Source organism: Lampetra fluviatilis, chromosome 30, assembly GCF_964198595.1.
Source record: "Lampetra fluviatilis chromosome 30, kcLamFluv1.1, whole genome shotgun sequence".
In the NCBI taxonomy this organism is placed as follows: domain Eukaryota; kingdom Metazoa; phylum Chordata; class Hyperoartia; order Petromyzontiformes; family Petromyzontidae; genus Lampetra; species Lampetra fluviatilis.
In genome coordinates, this window is record NC_136304.1 from 4,228,414 (window position 1) to 4,251,952 (window position 23,539).

The 23,539-nt window shown below is 50.9% G+C and overlaps 1 protein-coding gene across 1 annotated transcript; it reads left to right on the plus strand.

The window, feature by feature from the left end:
* The first annotated feature begins 338 nt into the window (after positions 1-338).
* LOC144943142 (uncharacterized) lies at positions 339-9,555 on the plus strand. Its single transcript, XM_078870354.1, has 4 exons — positions 339-550; positions 2,718-2,835; positions 6,981-7,263; positions 7,893-9,555. Exons 2-4 carry the CDS (start codon positions 2,758-2,760, stop codon positions 7,967-7,969), a joined length of 438 nt encoding a protein of 145 aa, XP_078726480.1. The 5' UTR covers positions 339-550; positions 2,718-2,757; the 3' UTR covers positions 7,970-9,555.
* Positions 9,556-23,539: the final 13,984 nt, after the last annotated feature.

A 23,539-nucleotide genomic window follows, 5' to 3' on the forward strand; every position in this document is an offset into this window, starting at 1 on the left:
TGTATACCTGGCCAGGTCGTTAACATCTTACGGCGCAACACGGAAAGAATATCGCGAGACAAGCGAGGCGTTCATTGCACGCGGCGGTTGTGTTGGTTGGGTTGAGGTTAAATCCACGCGAGATTATGTAACTATACTGGACGCGAACAAAATGCCCAAGCCATGAAATAAAAAAAATTGGGTCTAACCGCCCCGCCTCCCTCCCCCACTCCCCTCCACTTCTACCCTCCCCCCACCACCCTGGGAGCCGCATTTAGAATTTGCCGGTGACGTGGGGTGATGTAGAGAGGGGCGGGTGCTGACGGCACGGCGGCCGGCGAGTATATAAGGCGGTGTCCGTGGGCGAGAAGCGAGCAGTTTGCCACTCCGCTTCGGGTGTTCAGTGGCTCGATAACTTGGTGCATTATCAAAAGAGATAACTCCAAGCTCCCCCCCTCCCCCGCCGTGCTCACTCACTCGCTTGCTAACCCATCCCACCCGCGGATCCTCACTCCCGACAGAGAAAACGTGCCCTTGTGGAGTTTACTGAGCAACAAGCAAAGCTCACCCGGTGAGTATGCGTGCTGTGCTGTGTGCTTGCTGGTCGACTAGGCTTCGAATGGGTGCCCCGCTGCCGTGTGTAGACTTCGCCACTGGGGAGACAAAGGCGGTCGGGCGTGGCGGTGGCCAACCCACAGCCCCCTCGTGTAGCCGTGCCGGCCTGCGTAGGTGCTCGCTAACATCACTTTGCCCCCAACACTCTTGTTAAAGGCGATGTGGGAGATCTCTGAGCGCTGGTGTTCTTTGTTCAGCGTCACCACTGGGGAGACAAAGGCGGCCGGGCCGTGGTGCTAACATGAGCGCACGTGGTCTCATCACCCTACCCCCACCCCCAGTGCCGTGCTCGCCCTCCTGTTAATAGGAGCTCGCTAACAGCAGTTGCCACCCCCCCCCCAAACAGCCTGTTGGTGGCAGGAGTTGTGAGGCTGCAGAGGGCGCGTGGAACACTCTGCGTTTGTCCGGCGCCGTTCTCGTCCGACGATTTATCTAGCTCTCGCTCGGGCACTTATAAAGAACAGGACACGATGTCTTCTGGGTTTACGATTATATCCACGGCGCGAGATTTCCACAGGTGATGCAAGATTTAAGTGGCGAGTACAAATGTGGTCTCTTTGATTGAGAGAATTTTCATACCGTAATTTTCTTTTTTTGAAAGTAACATGTTTCAATGATGTTATTCTAGAACGGTTGGTAGAAAGGGCGATATGCGTTTGACACGAATACATGCGGGGCAGTGATTGTAAGCAAGTACCCTTAAGGAAAATCAAAAGTCAAAACGGCTGTCAGTCAAACGATGGCCAACGGCACGTGACGGGCGCGGAGTTCGCTTTTCGATTCGTCCCATTTCGGCAGTGCCACCCCCAAAATGTTCTTCGCATCGCTCCAAGCCTCGTGCTAAACACTCGCACACATTACCGCCACCATCGGTGAACCGAGAAATTCGCCCCCTTCCGTGGAGTCGTGACGCTAAACGCCGGCAGAGAGCAGGCAGAGAGCCACGCGATCGTTCCCGCTGTGACTTCGCGTTCGTTGTTCAGCGCAGTCGATGCCCTCTCCCTTTGGCCTGGCTCCAGTCGGGAGTGGGGTGTGGGTAGGCAGTCTCGCACAAAACGGAAGCTTGTAAAAATCTTAACCGAAAAAAAAGACGGATCGTTCCGTCGAAGGACGGTGGACTCTTTCGCGCCGTACGTAGCCAGCCGTGCCAATCGAGGTGGGGTGGTCGTTGTCTGTGGGTTAAACGCGCTCTAGAGCGAGAGACACTGATCGCTGCACGTGTTCCACCTGCAGGGTTATAGTGGCGGGCGGGGTGGGGGGCACGTGGTCTTGCGATTGTGCAGCTTAACGAGGCCGCAATTGCAACCTCCGTTGTGATTGGTAACTCGTGGGAGCTCTTTTTGTCGAGGCTAAAATAAATGTACGGTGTTGTACGATCAGGTTTTTTTTATCTTCCGCATTGTTGGTGAACGTGAAAATTGTGATGATGGTGATGATTGTGGTGGCGATTATGGAGACGGATTTAGAGGCAGAGGGGTCCGTTTCAAACAAAACTATTCGGGCGGAAAAGGTGAATCGCCAACCGCGTGTGAATAATATGACGTGAAGAATTTGACTTGTTCCTGGCTGCCAACTGTTAGCCCGGAGGGAAATCATCTCGTACACTTCCATATTTAGAATCTTGCCTCTGTTTTTAGTTTTGCGTTCGAATGTGTACAGGCTCGTGTTTTGAAATGGACGTGTTTTTAAATTATTATTCTCCGTTCGTCCGTATTTGAATCTGCGTAGAAATGTTTGCCTGTCCTCTTTGTATGGACTCTGAATATAGTTTGTGGTGATTATTGATGACAATGGGGGGGGGGTGATATTGATGATGGCATCGCTCATACAGCATTGATGAAACTACACCATCAATATCAAACATCCTCTGTGGGCAGTAATACCACCACTACGGCCATGTCGCTTTTCGCTGTTGTAGCCGCATGGGCCCTCTGATGTGCGTTCGGGTTTGCTCCGCGTGGCGTTCGGCGATAGATCTGACGTTTCGCTCCACGTGGCTGCTGCTGCTGTTGCTGCTGTTGCTGAGAGATCCGTCAGCTCTTGAAAGACAAGCTGGCTGTGCCTGTCATCCCGAGCCGCTGTGTGACCTGGGTCCGTGTTGCATGTTTGCCCGCGTGCTCCAGCTCACACAGTACACCTGTCCCCGGCATCGCCACTGGGAGAATGACCGAGCTGATGATGAGCCAATCCGCCATGGAAGACCTGAGCTTCAAGACCCGCGATGCGCGCCTCCCATTCCAGGTGAGGCCCCCTCGGTCGTTGAATGTTTGCGAGTGCCTATTAAGCGCGGCAGCGCGTAACATAATGGGAGAGAGTGGGGTGGGGGGTGTACGCGTGTCTGTTAATTGTTATGTTTGCGCGTGGCTATGCCGAATGAAATATATTCAAAATACATCGAGTGCATATTTCGATTTCAAGCTTTCGTGACTGCAGGGATTCATCTTCTTGGTTCTTTCGGTAAAGTCACGTAGAATGGAAACAATAAAAATAATAAAATAAAACATAATAAAATAATTCTCACGACGTTTCGGCCACAACGCAAGCAGCCGTCATCAGGTGAAGACCAGGTGACGCTGTCTCCCCCGACAGACCTGGTCTTCACCTGATGACGGCTGCTTGCGTTGTGGCCGAAACGTCGTGAGAATTATTTTATTATGTTTTATTTTATTATTTTTATTGTTTCCATTCTACGTGACTTTACCGAAAGAACCAAGAAGAATACATCGAGTGCAGTTTAGAAGTCGCAAGTTTGGGGGGGGGGGGTGAGTAGCCGTACCCGAGGCAGGAGTTAAACAGAGCTGGTAGGGATGGTAGCAGCGTCATTTAATGAACAGACGAAAAGCGCAAACTTGTAACCAACCCGAGCGCATTTGGATCATCCGAGTTCAATTGCCAGCCCATAGCGAGGATGTGTGGCTTGCGATATCCGAGTCGGTCTTGACTCACCCCTACTCGCTTTACCAAGCCGCACGCCGCAGCGTGGTGAAGTACGGTCAACCATCCACTCCACCCTTTAATCGGCACGGGAAGACGAGCCTTTCCAACCAGCAGTGGATAGAGACGGACGAAGGGCTAGTGAGTTATAATATAATTAATAATTAAACGGCCCCTGGCTCTGAGCCACTTTTCTCTTAACCCGCCCGCCCCCCTATCGCGTGTCACTTCGGAAAAAAAAAGTTTTGCCTAGCAACTCGGATAGAATTACATCACCCGCGCATTGACTCTTTCCCAAAAACAAAAAAAAACCCTCTCCTGCTTTGCCTCCTCTTTCCAATTTCCCCGGAGATTGCTTGGAATTTTTATTTTAGTTTTCCAATTAATCTATGGCCTCGGTAACGCTGACTGTACACAAAGGGCATTATTATAATGTCCCAAGCAAGCAAGCAAGCCCATAGGCCGTGCCGTTAATGACTCAAATGTTCCAACGCTGCCGCAATCCACAGGGATAGACATCCGTGGAAGCCTAACCCTTTCTCAAGCGGATGGATATTTGATTTGTGTATATTATTATTCTTTGCAACAAAAAAAAAACACAAGCCCCGAGCTGGGAAGAGAGACGTTTCTATAAACGACAACGTGTGAAATATACGGTGCGTAAAAATAGAATGTGCTCCCAAAAGTCGCCCAAGCCTCAAGGCAGCTTCCGCGGATTTTTACGCTGTCAGATTAATGGGATGTGTATATATAGGCTTATACTGTATATGGAAAAAACGGTCTCGTCTCATGAAATGTGAACTCCTGCGTTGACTAATGAACCAACGATAGGAAAAAAAACGTTGATTGACCACACGCACCTCGAATCACCAGTCATCACCACCACCGCCACCATCGTTATCATCATCATCCCTATCATCATCATATCCACGACCTCCATGATCATCAATCACCTCCACGACAATAATCTCACCATCAATATTATCATCGTCCGTCATCTTCGTATTCAATACATTATCTTCTCCCCTTTAATCGACACCATCGATCAAAAACTCTTATCAATTAGCGCCATTACCATCACAATCCCAGAATTGTTGGTGCCTTACGTGAGCGAGGAGCGGTGGGAGGAGGATGGCTTTTTGCGCGCAATAGGGGTGGGTTAAATGTGTGACTGAAACCCGAGATGTTCTCTGTTGGTAAGTGAGTTTTGTCGACGCAGCAAGTTTGGCACAAAGGTAAACCTAGTCCATGATAGCTCATGACTCGGACTCCAAAAGCCGTCCCCGTACCGAACACGGAGGCAGTTAATGCGTCACCGAGTGGAACTTTTCAACGGCAGCTCAATCGGCCCCCTCTCTCCGAACGCCGGCCCGGATCTTTTCCACGCGTCGAACAGCGCGCCGCGCTATCGGCGTGCCCCCCCCCCACACACGTTACAAACCCGACCGGCCAATGACTGGCTGACGATGCGTAAGACGGATTAGCCAACTGCTAATGGAACTGCTAATGGAATGGCTAACGGTGGTGAGGGGGGGGGTTGGGTGAGAGGGTGGTGAGGTAGGGGGGGGGCTTTGTCCAATGGAAATAAAACGTTTGACGGAGGGCAGAAGTTTGGCCATACTTCACCATGCCGGTCATTGTGGTTTGGTGAAGGAAGGAGGGAGGAGTGGGAATTGTGGGGCGGGGAGGGACGCGACCGGTTCCGACTTTTGACTCGCCACTGATGTTAGCCGTGGCCGGAAGTTGAACTCGGGTCGCTGGATTCAGAGTGCGGCCCAGCTGAACCCCCCCCCCCGCCGTTCCACCTCTCCACCCAGCGGGAATGACACCGATCCAGAATTCTCTCGATGCGGCAATATTTGCCGGAAAACATCGTGCCGCAAATCCCCATGGCGGCGACGAACTTCGACTGCCGGCTAGTGGCGGCGAGACCGGCGTCCTTCGCCCATCCAAATCTTTCTCGGCCACCGAGGGACGCCCTTACTCGACGACCTCCCCCGCATCTCTGTGCCACAGTCGGCGCGAGTTTCACGTCGCAGCCACGGCTATCGTCGGTGGCGAATTGTATCCGAGCCGGCCTTTTTGCGCCGCACCTCCTTCGCCGTCCCCGCACCGACCGCCGTGAAGTGTACCAAAACACACGCCGCACCCGCCTGCACCATAATCCACACGACGTGGACGACGCGAGGGTTCGCCCGCCCATCCTGTCGCTTTCTCGACGACCCCTCGTCCGAATGTCCGAGCGAGGGCGGGCAGCCACAGACGGTCGGGCTTTCCGATTACACAATCTGCGTCCCCTCTGTAATCCCCGCGCGGCGTCCCTTGTTCGACCTCTTCGTGGCGTCACGGACGGCGGCGGCGATGCCAGCTCGCGCGGGCGATAAATCTCCACCGAGCTATGCCGATTATGTAAGCGGGGGGCGACTGCCATCGCTCGGGAAGAGGGGGAGAGAGTGAGGGAGCGGTGGGAAGGAAGGACATCAGGGGTCGGTTACATGAAACAACCGAATTAAATGCCGACGACAGGCAGTAGCGTGCTCGTGACATTTCGATCGTCCCTCCTTTGGGGACGTCGGTGTTTTCCGCAGCATCACATGCCACGGTTTCCAGCACTCATCGCACGAGAGTCCGGTGCCCCGCTGGGTTTGCAGTTTTGCTCGGCTCCACGCGGGGTCGGTGGGTCGGTTGGTGGGTGGGTGGAGACCAAAGACGGAGGTGTTTATTCGTTGTCTAGCTGGAGAAGCACCCCGGGCACGAGGAGTGGAACGTCGGACATGGCGCCAAACCGCGCGCAGTACAGCCCGAAAGCTCTGCGGAGAGATTTGCGCGTCGGTCGGTGGCTCTGCAGAGTCTCTGTGTCTCCTGATGCCTCACTTTAGATGATGGCAAAAGTCAATGGTACGGTGGACGGATGTCACTCGCCATTGATGTTGCACCATGACCAGGGATTTAACTCTGGTTGCTGAGTTCCATAGTTCACCACCCCGCCACCTCCCATCCTCACGACCCCACACAGCAAAAGGAATTTTTCCGCGGAGGGGACTGCAATTTTTTTTTATCATGAAGATAGAATAATAAATTGCTTAATAAGCAACTGCCAGCATTGCACCTTGCACGAGTCGGACGTCATATTCATTCCAATTGCTGGACCCACATCCAGTAGCTCAGAGGGGGTAGAAAAGCGATTTAAATTTGGGGGTGGGGCTGGGTGGGGCTCGTTGGGACTCGGTTTGTGCGTACCGGGCAACTGTTGCCACTCTCTTAGTTTTGTTCTGCGACGTGCACACCGACGGTGGAGTGGCGGAGCGTCACGTGACACTGGCGGCACCACGGCAGGACCGCCACCTATTGGACCCTCGTGTTCGGCGAGGGTAGAGCCGGCCACTAAAGAATCCGCCCCCACCCCCTCTCTCTCCTCCTCCCCGCACCGTGTCCCGGCATCGTCGCGGCAGATCTTCCCGGACCCGTACGACACGTACGACGGCTACTGCCTAAGCACCAAGGGCCGCCTGCCCTCCATCGTGGTGGAGCCCATCGACGGCGGCGAGGTGGAGAGCGGCGAGCTGCGCTGGCCGCCCGAGGGCATGCTGCTGTCCGAGGAGGAGTATGAGGAGGAGGAAGAGGAGGAAGAGGAGGAGGAGGACGCCTTCCCCTCGGCCAGGGACGACCTCGCCAGGGACAGGGAGGAGGACGCGGCCGCCGTGGCGGCCAGGGCGCACTGGGATCGCGTGGAAGGTGAGCGGCGGGCGGCTGTGCCGTGTCCGTGCCGTGTCCGTGCCGTGTCCGTGCCGTGTCCGTGCCGTGTCCGTGCCGTGTTCGTGCCGTGTCCGTGCCGTGTCCGTGCCGTGTCCGTGCCGTGTCCGTGCCGTGCGTCGCGAGCGAGCGATTTCGCGCAGCGGGGATGAGCTCTTGGGATCGCGACCCGGTTCGGCAAAGTCTCGGATGAGTCAGGAGACTTTTTTTGTCTTTGGAATCGGGTTCTGAATTAAAGTTTGGAAAACAAATGTATCGACCCATCCTGCCCCTTCGCCTGCCCTCAGGTCAATGTATAAATACACAAGCTAATGTAATATATACAATTACCAAACAACTGTATCGACAAAATAACTGTATCGACTCAAAACAAAAGCTTCATTGTTATTTTTTTTTATCAGCAGCAGTTGCAGTAATTCTCTGTCCCCTATTGGACAATCGACCCCCTATTGCATAAGCGTGCGATGCTGCAATGTATAGAGGGAAGAACGCTAACAACGCATATTGAATGTCGAAAGCGTCTCAATTCCACTGACTCTCCAGACGCCGTCCCGATGTTTTGCTGACTGTCGCGGTGCCTGTCCCCTACTTTGCCCACCAACCCACTCCAGGGGTCATCGCGTCGGTGGACAAGGAGCGGGAGTCGCCCCCCAACAGCGGCGGGCCGTCCACGCCGGTGGAGAAGTAACGCCGCTCGCGCCGGACGACGGCGGCGCGGCAGGATGTGCCGGCGGCGGCGGCGGCGGCTGCGGCAGTCGGCGGCAGTCGACTTGGATCCGGAGTTTTCGTTTTCGACCGTCCGTCCGTTCGCCTCCTGTCGCTGGCACGGGGTGGAAGAGGGCGGGGGGGGGGAGGGGGGCAGGGGAGGCGGGGGCGCTGCTGCCCACCTCTGCTCTGTGCCACGTCTCACCAGCGTTTTGTTTTTCCCCGAGCGAGTCGCCCGCTCACTCGGGCCGTGGATTGGCAGCCGTGCGCGAACGGGAGAGAGATGGCCCGGTGGACTTGACTCGAGGGAGCGGCGCGTTGTTGCATCGCCGCGTTGCGCTGTTGTTGCGCGCGCGAGCCGCGGCCTCTCGTTGTCGTCGTGAGCGGAACTTTGTTCTGTGAGAGAAACGAAGAAGAGGGCGGCGCTTCCAAGCATCGTCGTAGCGATGGCGGCGGCGCGACGGGTGCTTCGCGCTCGTCCGCCACGCGACCGCGTGGCCGCGCGTTCTCTCCGGGTGTTGTTTTTTCTCTTCGTCGCGTACGCGGATAAACGATCCTTTTATTCTTAGGAGACCAAAATGAGCGAGGCTTTGGTGGCGGTCAGGCTCGGCGGTGTAGAGGCCTGTTTGCGTTTTCGAGGGTGTGGTATTCTAGAACAAGCTAAAAACAAGCAATTTAGAATTAGGCGATTTTTAGATTTAGTTAAAAAAACAGCTATAATTTACAGTTGTCCTCTCGAAGTTTTGCAGAAAAATTACATTTTGTCTAAAGAGTAAACTTGTTCAAGGTATGTACAACAACCCCCCCCCCTCCCGCACTCCACGCCGGTGATAAGTTTACTGACGTAGCGTGCAAGTCTTCTTCTCGTTCGGTGGGACAACAACCCTAACCCTAGCACCCGTAGAGCAGTAACAACTCCTGTAGGTCGTCGACAGAAGACGTGCACAGTATTTATTGAATCTTCCCCAGGGGAGGGGAGGGGGGGGTGTCTAACCCCCTTTCTCATTGTCGTGTGTTGGATCATTGTGCACATCGACCACTGTCTTCGGGAGATCGTTTGCGGTAGCGTGGACCCGATTTCTAACCGCCGAGGGTTTGAGTTTGTTGTTTTTGGAAGTGGTTGTACAAAAAGTAGAAACAAAATAACCCTAACGTTGTGTATGCACATTACACGCTAATCTTGTGTCTTTTTTTATTTTATTAAAGAAGCACAACCAGCCTTAAATAAAAAAAAGCAATATTGTATAGTTCTGTAAAGGCTGATGTTTGAACTGTAATGAACTAAGTTAACACGGAGTGGCAAGGGATGTTACGGTGCAGTGCGATGGTGAATTGGACTGCTCTGTCCGTTCTCTTTTTCCTTCCTGTTGGGGGATGTTTATTTTCTCTTTATACTGTAAACGAAGTTGTGTCTTTTACCGATGCAATATTTTTCGATATGCGTCTCTCCCCGTGTTTGTTGTTGTTTGTTTGTTGTTGTTGTTGTGGTGTTCCCCTGGGGGGGGGGTGGGGTGGAGAAGTGTAAGTTTGTTGTTGTTGTTGTTTTGGAATAAATTAATAACCCGTCGACGCGCTCGTCTCTGCCATTCGTGTCGTGCGGCGCGATTGGTGGGTGGTTGTCTCCACGCGTTTCGTCCCTCTTGCAAATTAATTGTACGCACACTGAGATTCCCAGTCGACTGAAGGAAAAAAATTTATACAATAAAAAAAACTATATAAAAAAAAATTCATACAATTAAAGTTCGTTTGGAAGAAAAAAACATCTACAGGATTGGTGATAAAATAATTACACGTCCTTCCCAAAAAACAAAACACTAAGTCTTATTGGTTCTTTCGGTAAAGTCACGTAGAAGGGAAGTAATAAAATTATAAAAATAAAACACAATAAAATAATTCTCACGAAGTTTCGGCCACAACGCAAGCAGCCGTCCTCAGGTGAAAACCAGGTCCGTCGAGGCGACAGAGTCTGAATGAATCATTCATTCAGACTCTGTACACAGAATATGCCAATTCTTTACTAACCCAAAAAAAACTTACGGATGTTAATGGTCGCGAAAGCCTACGTGTTTAAATTGTATTCATATATTTTTATATTTAAAAAGGCGTTCTTCCCGCATCATATTGTAAGCCGTGGTGATGACAGTTACATCGGGGGGGAGGAGGGGTGGGGGCTATCTTTGATCTTGCTAATGTGTCACTCGGGTCGCCTTGCCAAACTCACCTTTTATTTTTTCAACTGCCCTCTAGGCCTACGTGCTTTCACCCAATTCTAATCGCTGCACATAGCGTGTCCCTCAAGCCGTGGTGACCTTTGCTTCATCGTTGATATGAAAACGACTTTTAAAGTTTGCATTTTGTTTATTTTTCCCCGCAAATGACCAATAGTTCCTTGCAAGAGGGGTGGGTGGGGGTGGTGGAAAAAGAGCCGGGGGGAATTACCGAAGTTGCACCCAGTGATTTAAACTGAACGTTAAAAAAATTAACCCGTAAAAACAAAGTTTTTCACTATAAATCCTTTATATGCGTGGCGGCTAGAGTCCTCTCGTCCTCTGGCTTGAGATGGCTGCCACCTATGGGTCAGATGATTGCCTGCCACCATTAAGCAATTGGTAATTAAATATCATTTATTTTTTCCTAAAAAGTGTAAAATTTTGGAAACATGTTTTCACGAAAATAAATTGTCACGCACAACGAGTCTGTGTGCAAAATGTCAGCTCGATTGGATCACGGGAAGTGGGTTAAAAAACGACCGAAATATTTGCACGGTCGTAAGCGCGCAAGCAAGCAAGCAAGTGAACTTAATATAAAGGATTTAAAAACAAGCCCACGCTGGTGACATCCTCTTTCGTGAAACTGCGACCGGTTGTGAGCCGGTGTCGTAGCCAAGACTGCCTCGCGTTTTATGTTTACCGTTACGTGACCAGCTTTCCTCTCCCAATCTCATTTGTATTCACGCCATCCCAGCGAAGTCTCAAATTCAGATTCATTGCATGCCTTCTTACCGAAAAATCTGATCGCCACCGAGAGACCGACGCACATTCTAATTGTTATACCTCTAGAGACGAACGTTATAGTAGCGAGATATATTTCCACGCGCCATGACCTTCCTCACACATGTCGGTGATTATGGTCTGATGTCACTCCAGAGCTGTGCATTACAGATACACTCAGTCGCATGCAATTGTTCAAATTTGCCTCTGCGCTTCATTTGCGAGCTCGTACCTAATAATTGTAATTCTAATTTCCCCCATTCAATCTGTTGTTTCCTCATTATATGTCCGTAAAATAGAACTTACCTTTCTCTAATTATTCTTTAGAGTCATGTCTGCGCTTAGCCTAAAGTAATAAATGAGTCTAGTGCTAACTAATTGCGCGTATCAGTGAACAAAGTGGTTTGCCTTTTGAGGAGTATGATACCGATGCAAACAGAAATCGGGCAAAGCCTTTCATTTCGAGTTGCTGGAGTACAACACATACAGTTATCAGCAAATGTTACTAAAAGACCCTTGCAAGTGTTGTCCATGACTTAACACTGGAGACCAGATTGAGATTAAGTCCACACAGTCTCCAGCTGTTAACCGATAGCATGCACACTACACAAACAAACAAAATATAAAGATCCCCCCTCCCCCTATAGCCTTTCACAGACTGTTGGGGCAAGTGCTGTTCGCGAGCACCTATGAAGGCCGGTACTGTGGCCAGCACCACGCCCGGCCGTCTTTGTCTCCCCAGTGACGTTTGCACACCGCACCATGTACTCATTTGAGGCTGAGTCGACCTAGCGGGAGGCCCAGGACCGGTTCAAATAATCGTCACTAATGGTCACTCACAAGCACGCACATTGGCACACACATTGACACGTACGCACACACTTTCACACATTCACACACAACGATTCCTTGACACGTTCACAACTTGACACAATCGCACGTGCATTTCACACATTTACACACAATTCGCGCGTACACATCCAGCCGCACATTTCACAAATTCACGCACACTCAAATTCACACACACGCAGACAGTTACACATTCACGCAAGACTTCCATTTGCATGCACATTCACCCGCATTTTCATCACACGCACGCACAGACAAATATCCCCCGTATAGCCTTAACATTCTGTTGGGGCAAGTGCTGTTAGCAAGCACCTATTAAGGCCGGAACGGCACATGAAGGATGGGTGGGGGGGAGGGAGGTAGCCGCCTTTGTCTCCCCCGTGTTGCTGTTAACACACTTATTTGAGGCCAAGTCGACCTAGGGCGAGCCCCAGGACCGGTTTACATAATCGTCGCTGGTGTTGGCCGCGAGCAGAGTGTAGCGCAGCATGCAGGCTGACCACTGCGCTCACCGCACCCCATACATTCACACGAACTGATCGATTCGTCTATTCCAGGGCTTCTCAACCTGGGGGTGCACGCACCCCCAGGTTGCGAGATATGGCCACATTTTTTTAGAAGGCAAATAATCGGAAACGCAAATTAAGCACTGGGCAAGCAAGTAGACAACTACCTAGTTTCATCAAAACCTATGCATTCGTAAACGTTATTACACGTTAATTCTAGATTTTAATCTTTCGTGACTGCAAGGATTCATACTCTTAGTTCTTTCGGTAAAGTCACGTAGGTAAAACATGAAATTAATAAAAAAAAAATCACCCCTTTTTCTCCATCAAGTGTTTTCTTGTTATTACACGTTTTAACGATTCAGAACCATGGGCTGCTGTCAAGGTTAAGAACCACACTGGTCTATGCACACGCACGCACGCGATGCACTTCATCTGCAGCACCCCCTCGGCTCGAGTTTAGCAGCAGCGGCAGCAGCAGCGCCAAGCGCCACTTGGAATTTGCTCGCTATCAGCGGCCAACACCTCGCTCGGGGCGCAGTTTTCCAACCGCAAGCTTTGCGGTCGCTCGCTTGAAATGACGGAAATTACGGCAGATTTGTCAGTATTTGTTTGCACACATCATGTTCAGTCGAGCCAGCCACCGCACCCTCTGCCCGCACGGCATACAGTGCACGGCTATGTCACGAGTTGAGTCTTCTGTGCACTTGCCCCAACAGTCTGTCAAGGCTACACGGGGATACTTTGTTTTTTGTGTGTGTGTGGGTACAACAACGGAATAAATCGTAGCCTTGAACGTTGCAGGTCACACTTCGGCCACGTGGCTCAGGTTGCGAGGTCAAATCCTGGTGGGAGTGGAGGATGTTTGACTCAGCCCATCATTCCTCTGGGTAGGTGGGGGGTCGATAAAAGAATCACTATTTTGTGGGGAAGTCAACGGTGGTTATCCTACTACGGATCGAATGCCTCAATGCTTAATTGAGGCGGCAAGCCCCTTTGACGTTGACAGTTTCGGTTTCGATTCCAGGGCCCCCCCTGATTATCCCAGCAAATGTCGTGTCACGTACGCACGTTCAGCGTAGTTCTTGCCGTGCGTAGCCAACGGTGCTAATCGGAGTTGTGGGTGGGGGACCATAGTAATAGTCATAACCATAATACTACGAGTGGTGTGCTTCAGTGGACGTTAAAGACCCTTCGTCGTCGTCAGTCGCAATGGGTTAAAGGTCATTGCGTGCCCGTGTCAGGGTCCAAATGTGTTCAATTCGAAACTTACCCCGCAAATGACTCAATTGGGATTATGCACACAGCAGTGAGCATCGCCTCCTGCTGGCAGACTAAGACCCAAAGGTCATTCTTAAAATTGAGACTCATCCTGGTCTCTTGGGTGTTCTCAACTGGTTAAACAACATGTTGTTTGTGCGCGTGCGCAGTGTACAGTGGCGAATATCTTAACCGGTCCTGGGCCTCCCCTAGGTCTACTCAGCCTCAAATGTGTTCCTCGTGCGGTGTGTAAACATCGCCACTGGGAAAGCAAAGGTGGCCGGGCGTGAGTTGCTGGCCACCCACCCACTCGTGTGCCGTGCCGACCTTCATAGGTGCACGCTAACAGCACTTGCCCCAAAAGTGCGTTAAGGCTACACGGGGGATCTTTGTCTTTGTGCAGGGCCACCAATAGCGGAGGGCACAGGAGGGGACATTTGGTCTCTGGGCCTCAGACGAAAGAGGCCCTCGCAACGAGGCATGTGGATGGTGGAATCAAGGGGGCCCGCATGGCATTCTGCCCCAGGCCTCCAGGAGCCTCTGGGTGCCCCTTGGAGTTTGTGTTGTCCTTATATCCACCCACCTCTGTCCGCCCAGCAATTTATAAATGGGTACACCACAGTTAGAATAACGGTGGGCGGTATAATGTAGGTACTCTCACCTCTTCAAAGACGTCTAGCCAGCATTCGAAGAGTAGGCCAAATGCCCACGAGAATGCCTCTGTTTTTTTAAATAGCTCGCTCCGTCTAGCGGAGACAATTTCGCTAGCAGTGGCGAAGGAAATTGCAAAGCTGCGCCTTTATCTTTTACATGCTGGGCCCTCTGTGGTACTCAACCCACACTAGCCAGCGTGGTAAAGTATGGTCAATCAGCCCCCTTCATCCAGAAGTGAATTGACACAGGGCTGTGTAAAGTACGATTATTATTATTTTTATTAAATGTAACAACTTTCCTAGCTGATCATTACAATTAGCTTGTCTTTGTGCGTGCGTGCGCACAATGCAGAGGATAATATTGGAACTGAACAATTAAGCAATTAGCGATTCACAAACCGGATTGACAGCATGCACAATTTTGAGTGCAAACGTTTGAAGACTAATATATGTATCCATATTAGTGCACGGGCCAGAGCAGAAATTGATAACACTTGATGGAGCAAAAGGGGTTTTATTTTTTGTCCGACCGATGTGCTTGTGTGGCCAATCAGAGCAAATTATCTGACAAACCCCCACGCATTTCAAGTGGTCATCACGTAATTCACCGTCGTTGACCACGTAAGGCAATTGGAGCCACGAAAGCTCCACCACCTCAGGTGGTACCGACAAGTAGGCCTCGGCAAGGTAAGGTAAAAGTGTAAAAACAACGAGCCTACCTTTACCCCCTACCTTTTACCTTACCACAATACAATCACTCTACCCTACCTTTAACCCTTTAGCAGGTAAGGTAAAAGGCAACGAGCCTACCTTTTACCCTACCCTTTACCCTTGGCATGTCGACACCTTTACCCTTTACCTTTACCCTTTTACCCGGTAGAAAGGGTAAATTTCCTTACCTTGCCGAGGCCTACCGACAAGTGAGATACCCGGCATGGGCTCGTGGAAGAAAACTAATCTATTCTGCGTGGCGTCCCACTTTGCTCTGTGTTCATTTTCACCTTAGTTGTTTGGAGTTGAGGGTGGCGAAGTTTCGGCTAATTGGACCCACACCTTGATACTGTATCTTCCCCTATTCAATCCACTGCTAGACGAAGACCTCCCCGACACCCAGTCTGTCGCGAGAGTTTATTTGACCATACTTGACCACGCTGGTCATTGCCGGTTTGGTGAATTCTCCTCCTTCTCTCATGCATATGGCAAGTCGGTGTAAACTAGACGTCAGAGGTTGAGTGTCTCTGTGCGAGCCGTGTGGACAATAGCTTGGGGGAGTGGGCGCGAACGACGCCTGCGCCAGTCCGCCGGAGAGCCGGCCTCTTAGAATGCGGTTGTTCAAGATGTATGGCCCATTGTGCGGTGATGTTTGGCAGCGGCCACTGTGAGAAGGCGGGGCGGGGCGGGTGTCATCTTTAGCGTCCCACGTGTGGAAGCGACGTCCGCAAGCAGCAGCAGTGACCAAAAAAAGTCGCCGTTCTGAAGCCGTCTATGCCATGGGTGGAAAAAAACCCGATTTTTCCAGCGGCAGGCATCGGGGTTTTTCTTTAATACAATTAAACCCAATTTCGGGGAATTAAAACCTGGTTTAATGAATACGAAGCTCTGATCCAAGGCTTAGGCTGCTTCCTCGTCGGTGCTGCTATCGTACTCGGGGCCGTCGGGCACGGGGTAGTCGTAGAATGCGGCGGGCAGGTTGGTCTTGATGAACACGAGCTTCTCCTCCACAATCGTGGGCACCAGTGAGTTTCTTAGCTTGGAATGGATGAAGCCCATCGTTGAGAAGTGCGGTTCTGCAATTAGAGCCAATTAAACCGGATTTCTCCCAATCTCACATGATCGGGTTTAATATAAAAAGACAATTAAACCCGATTGTAAAAAACCCGACTGTGCCACCCTTGGTCTATGCAGCTACCGTAGTTTCTCGTGGCAGAACAAAGAAGCCACGTGGAGCATCGGTGGGGTGGGGTGGGGGCGGGTGTCCTCGAATCTTGGCAGAACTCCCCGCGGTGTGAATGCGGTGGCCCAGAATCGATCCATTGCCCCGCGTGCTTCAGCCTCGCGTGACGACGCGTGCGGCCGATTCATTGCTTTGCAGGACCCCGGCGTGCGTTAGCAAGCGGCTGACAGCAGCAATACCGCCCTCAAATGCGACTCATCTTGTCCGACGGTTGTAATTACACGTGAAGCAGGAATGATCTCCTCGCCTCCCGACTCGCTCTAACTGGAAGCCGCACGAGGAGGTGTGAGGCCGCGATGACGGTGGTTGAAGAGACAATCGTTAAACCGGTAACCGAATTTAGAGTCACGAACTGCTTACCGTTTGCGGTAGATTGCAATGAATGAATGCACGGATTGGCACGCACGAACATACAAGTGACCACGTGGTAAATGATGCCTCCTGTTCATGGAGCGTGATGTCTGAACTTGCCCCTGGGCCTCACTTTATCAACTCGCGTTAGCCAGCGTGGGGAAGTATGGTCAAGTAACCTCCCCCCCCCCCCCCCACGACACGATCGCGGGGAGGGAGCCCCTCATGATCCATAAGTTGATTGACAAATCTGTACACGAACCTGTAAACTCGTATTCATTAAGAAGCGAGCACATTTGTTGCATATGATGCCAATATTCACAATCATGCGTTACAATCTGTTCCGCCACATCTCGCACCAATTCTGCCGTGAGCTTTTCTGTGACCATACTTCACCACGCTGGTCAGTGCCGGTTGGTAAGGAGTGACGTTGACCGTTTTCGGAAATGGAACTCGGATTGCCAGTCTTAACAGCGCAGTGCGCTCACCACTGTCCCGCCGCTCTGAATCGTGGCATGTGGCCCGAGCTGCGTGAGAAAAGCACGCGGCTTCTGGCGCTCGCTCCAGCCTGCATCAGTGTGTGTCTTTGTTACACGTCGGGGGAGGGGGGGGTTAGTAGGGAGTGGTGGCGCAGTGGTTAGCGCACTGCGCTACAAACCCAGCGAGCAGATTTCGAGTCCCGATCACGACCTATAACAGCAGTGCATATTTGAGCCGGTCCTGAGCCTCCTCTAAGTCGACTCAGCCTCAAATGAGTACCTGTTGTGATGCGTAAACCTCGCCACTGGTGACCGAGCGTGGTGCTGGCAACCCACCCCCTCGTGTGCCGTGCCGGCCTTCATAGGTGCTGCTACTCGCTAACAGCACTTGCTCAAAAAGTCTGGTGAGACTATAGGGGGATCTTTGTCTGTGTGTGTGTTACGAGTGGGGCTGTTGGGGAGCGCTAGTGTAGTGGTTAGCACACGGTGCTACCGGCCACCCGAGTCCTATTATCCCCGCTCGTGTCCCTCCCAGAGGGCGACTCACAATATTTGAGTTTGTAAACATCAGCACTGGGAAGACAAAGACGGCCGGGAGTTTCGTTGGCCACACCACCCCTTCTTGTGCCATGCCATGCTGGCCCTCTTAATAGCTTCTCGCTAATGGCACGTACCCCAACAGCATGTTAAAGATTTTACGGGGAGGTCTTTGTCGTTGTTTAATAAATTCAGTATATGCATGTGTGCATGTGAAAGAGTAGAGGGCACGGGTGGTGCATTAGCCAGTCATTTCGGTCAGTCAACCTATGACATCTGGGTCTGTCCCGTGACTTCCTGCCAGCGGGCGTCCGACACTTCACGTGGCCTTAAAGTGCACATAGCCTGGCACAACCAGCACTTAGTGGCGAATGGCGGTCGTTGTTGTTGTTGTTGTGAAAGACATTGGACCGAATATGATTGCAAGCCATGCACAACGAACAGGTGACAATTGCACAAATTGTTACTCCCGGTCAAGGCCGCGCCACTCTCGATAAAAGGCGATACGAGCTCGTTGGCTTTGTCCCCAGCCCTGTGGTTTTTGTTTCTATGCCAACTTTTGTTATCGGAATTTCCTCCCGTTCGCTCAGTTCGGCGTTTCGCTGAATATTCCGAGAAAGGTATTGCTCGCCACGGGTGGAAATTTGTATTTACAAGCCTCTCCGGTTTGATATACTTTTTTTGGTGGGGGGGGTGGGGTGTTTACCGAGGGTTGCGACCACAATCCATTGGTTCATCGTTTGCACGTGAACTTTAAAGAATGCTATTTATTGACAAAGATAATTCTACAAAAGCTGAAACGGTGCGCACAGAAGAGATGATAACAAGATAACATCGATTAGCTGGGACCTGTTAAGTGGCTTCTTGGGCAGGACACGTAGCTAGGTAGGAGTATGGCTAGCAGAGTTTCCAGACTCACGATGGGAGTGGTGGCCAAACGGAGGGAATCAAACTTCAGAGAACTCCATCACGGAAGACGGAGCGGTGTGAGGCTGCCGATTTGAAACACTTTTGCCGGATAACGAATTCAAACCCGAATGGTACCGGTTTGTTGCGTAGGCTTTCACGACCAGACAGCTGTGCTCTTGTTGACAGCCTGATGATGCTGGATGTGACCTCTGGCGAAACGTCGGACAAAATTGTCACATGTTTGCTTGCTTTTAAATATTCTGCTTGTTTACTGAAAAACTAAATTTGGTCACGTGGCAACTTCATTTGATTGGCTGTGTTGCTGGGTGGTCGAGCGTTCTATATTGTTTATGTCATTGGACCCACACGATCTACGACAAAATAAACGAACTATTAATCAAATAATTATGTTCATAACAAAAGAAATTGAGTTTGAAAAAATGTCGACGCTTTTTTTTCCATCGTTACACGGCATTCTATGGGTCTTTCGGTAAAGTCACGTAGATAGAAAAATAATAAAATAAAAAATATATCTATAAAATCGTTACACGGGTAAAGAGGCTCACAAATCGTCAGCCTAACGACTAACGCGGTAGGGCAGGAGAGTTCCCGAACTAAATATCGTGATCTGACACCCATACCACAGTCAGAGTAGAACCGATAAACAAAACTGTAAACATTTTGAAGAACGCAAGCGATGCGTATGGGACAGCAGCCAGCCCCTTGTTGTTCTACTGGTTAGGCCTCAAGTCCACGCTGGGCTGTAACCACAGGCTTGGATATAACCACAGGCGGATATACCAACACAACACCATTTGGATCTATGTAGCGGCATTTAAATGGGCCCGCATCTCAAGACGCTAAACAGCAACTTATTTTACAGAGAGAAAGGCAGTCTCTCTCTGAATCTATGGGTCTCTTTGTGAGTCTATGACTCTTTGTAGGAGTTTAAGGCTCTCTGTGGGAGTCTATGGATCCATATGGGAGTCTATGAGTCTCTGTGGGAGTCCATGGGTGTCTGTGGGAGTGTATTGGTCGATGTGGGAATATATGGTTCTATGTGAGTCTATGGGCCTCTGTGTGAGTCTATGGGCCTCTCTGTGTGTCCATGTGTGAGTTTCAGGGTCGCTTTGGGAGTCTATGGGCCTGTACAGCAGGAGTGGGCACATTCGCTTTATAGAGAGCAAGAGGCAGTCACTCATGAGCAAAGGACAACACAAGCGCAAGGGATTCAGCCGCGCGTAAAAACGATCTCGTAAAAACGTTGGCGTCGTTAAAACTTATGGCAGCCAACGAGGCACGCGGTATGGAAGAAGAGACATCATAAAGCGGGTTGGTGGCCCTGAGAGTCACGTTTCAGAGGTGCGAATCTGGCAGGCGTCTCTGCGTAAAAGAGGGACTTTGCTTCAAACGTTGATTTGCTCGAAAAATGTAAAACAATATTTTTTTTTATTTTACAGCGCCTTTGATGTTGAAAATTGGTGTCAGGTTTTCCATCCTAAAAGTAATTTTCAGGGGAGAAAGTAGTTTGTTTTCCGTCATAAAAGTTGTGTACTGCGTAATCTTGGTGTGTGTTTGGAGCTGTGTTAGCCTTGTTTAATGATCGACAAACACATGATGATGACGATGGTGGTGATGATGGTGGTGTTCGTCTTGAAGGTGGTGATAGTGGTGTTTGTGTTGGTGGTATTGGCGGTGATGGTGATGACAGTGGTGTTAGTTTTTGGTAATTCGTGTTGATGTTGCTGTTATATTCTATTCGGAAGACTCTATAATTACGTAAAGTGCCACTTTGTTCCTCTAACTCCCTCCCATAGCCTCAGAAGTGACTCCTTATTGCAGTTTAAAAAATCTATTTGTTAAAGCTTTGGTTAAAAAACAAAAAAACATATCCATGTGACTGCTCCACGTTTATGGAATACCCTCGCTGCTCATCTTCTTCTTTGTTTCCTGCCTTCACTCCCCTTCTTTCCTTCCCTCTTAGACCAGAACGCGCGCGGCTTACTGGCACCTGTGCCTAACATCGTTTATTTCTGGCACCGCTTCTTCCCACGTACTTGCACTCTGTGTTAGAAATTCGCATTTGTCTTGTCAATAGCCGCAAAGTAACATCGTGTGCTACTTGTGCGGTATTCCTCAAGGGCCCTGTCGGACTCGTTTCTCTGCTGCAATGTCGATGGTTTTGTTCGTGTCTTTGTTGCTGCTGCTGCTGCAGCTGCTGCTGTGCTTACGCAGTACCACGGATCTCCCGTGTAAAATAGCCAGGCAACTGGCCAAACGGGATCGTCCGTGCAACAAATCAAAAAGCAGCTTAAACATCAACAGAGAGTAGTCCTGCATTGTGATGTAGGCTATGTTTTTAAGCTACGGGAGGAAGCCAGGAAGCCTCTATTGTAACACGCGTGCAGAACAAGGTGAGAAAACATACAAATGCCATAGCTTACAAAACGATGACATAATGGAAGGATGTAGTTGCCAGCAATTGAGAAACGAGTGACAGAGATAGAGGGTGGTAATTGGGGATTACGAAAGGGTAGCGGAGGGGAGGGAAGAGAAAGAGAATAGCTGACGACAGAGAAGAGGTGATGCTTTAAGAGAGGAGCGGAAAAGGGTTGAGGAGGGAGACTGCTTCATGTACGGGGCAGTGTTGAGTCTATGGGGCAGTGCTGAGTCTATGGGGCAATGTTGAGTCTATGGGTCAGTGTTTAGTCTATGGGGCAGTTTTGAGTCTATGGGGCAGTGTTGAGTCTATGGGGCAGTGCTGAGTCTATGGAGCAGTGCTGAGTCAATGGGACAGTGTTGAGTCTATGGGGCAGTGCTGATGAATGTAAAGGGGAGGTTTATTCCAGTGGAGGAGTGCAAGGAGGGAGAATGAACGAAACACCGGATTGGGCACTCGCCAAAGTAGGGACCGAGAGAGACGGAGAAGATTGTGAACGCAGAGGACGCGTGGAGGGGACACGGAAGTGGGGACGGTTGAGGACTGCGCCAGAGGCCTTCACCGGCAGAAGAGCGATCGCGGCCTCCGATACCGACGAAGACTTCCAATCGAAATTTGTCTTTGCCAACAGTCGCTCGTTCGTCGCGCTACACGGCCAACTCGCAGTCCCGCCCTACCCCCCCCCCCCCAGTGCACGACGCGTACCTCTCGCATCTCTCGAAGGGGCGCGTAGCAAACGGCTTATCTTTTATTTACGAATTTTCATTTATAGACGGAAACGCGCCGTCGCCTGCGCACGTGGCGCACAGGGAAGCGCGCGCGCGCCGGAAGAGCCGCCGGTGATTCGTCCCGGGAACAGAGAGTGACTTCAGCGAATTTCGGCGCTCGATAGTCCTGCGTTGTCTCGAGTTGAACTTTGAGGGCAGCGACGTGGAGGGGTGACCGAGTTCGATTCCCGGTCACGGGGGGGGGGGGCTTTGTGGACTCTGGACAAGTTACCGCACGCAAACTTGCTGCCTCCTTTTGAAATGCACTTTGCGTATCCAGTGATCAGACGGTTATGCGCACGATACGGGCATAGGGGAAAGGCGCAGCCCTGCAACGGCTCGCTCAAGCCACTGCTGGCGGAAGGCCATCCCATTCTAGGAGGCTCTAGAAGAGAGAGCCCCCACCCCCACCCCCCTTGAGAGGGTGGTTTTGTCCGCTCTTTGATGCTCACTTTTTTTCAGGTGGGATCCGCATTCACAAACGTTTGGACCATTCCGTGAAATTCGGGGGCGCGCCGAAAATGTTTCGCCGTGCAGCGGTGGCTTCTGCGCGTGGCTGCCCGTGCTGGCCAGCTCTGCGGAGGCAGCGAGGGTTGGCGGATCGCACGTAGATCTTGTACAACCGTTTGAAGCAAGCCTCACTGCCGATGCGCGGCAATTGCACGGATGCCGAAACCGATCCGGAGTTTTTTTTTTCTCTCTGGAATAAAAACAACGCCCGCTGAAATTACATTTTATTGTTGGTAACACAAATTAAACAAGTTTCGGCCAGTCCGCGGCTGTGGAGGGCTGAACCTTTTAACTGTAACGTGCACGAATCAAAAAGCACTGATCCATAACACAACCAACGATTCGATGTATGTATTGTGAGCTTAAGACGCTACGTCGATTGATTCATCTATGCCATCACCAAGCGCCTGCTAGTGTTGTGCGTGGGTCGGGTGGTGTAATATGTCATATGTCGTTGGACTCTTAGGGACCGCCCATAAATGACGTCACAACGCGTCACAAAGTCAGACCCCCCCTCAAATATGACGTCACAAAGCTCTGCCCCCCCCCTCAAAAAAATAAAACATGCTTCAAATCGCTTTAAACTATTGTCATTGTAGTGCGTATTTAATGTGGCGCTGCACTCTGATGTTGTAGGAGAAAACATTTATTGAAAAGTATATTTAATTAAGTAGACCGTGTTCTCTATATTTATTTAAAGTTTCGCATTTTGATGTGACGTCACATTTCTCAACCCCCCCTCGTCACACATCGTCACAAATGTCTGACCCCCCCCAGGTGCGTGACGTCATTTATGGACGGCCCCTTAATCAACATGGGCGGTGTTATTTAGCTGTCTTTCAGAAGGAACATGGTCACAAATGATTGCTCAACGCGTGGAAATTCATCGCAGCAAAATGCTCTTAACGCGTGTTTCTAAATTCGTTGCACCAGGGCCCAAGCAGTCCAGGCTATATGACCACTGCCTGGAGTCACGTATTAAACGTTATACGCTACATGTAAGAAAATGTCATCGTCCGCGTAGAGTTTCCTATCTCGGGATTTTATAAGATAGACCCATGAAGTTGCCTATTTCTGGATGGGGCATCGGGTGCACGCACACTGTGGAAAATCCGTGAGCATCGATGTTCTTCGCCTGGGCAGACTTTACGAGGGCATGTCAGGGCAGCACATGTGTCATCGCTGGCTGCGCGTGCACGTGTGCGCACGTGTGTGCACGTGTGCGTGCGTGCGTGTCTCTGTTAAGCGGTAGTGTCGTGGTGAGCGCGCTGCGCGACGAACCCGGCGACCCGAGTTCGATTCCCGCTCACGACCAAAAACGGCGGTAGACATTTCGACCGGCCCTGGG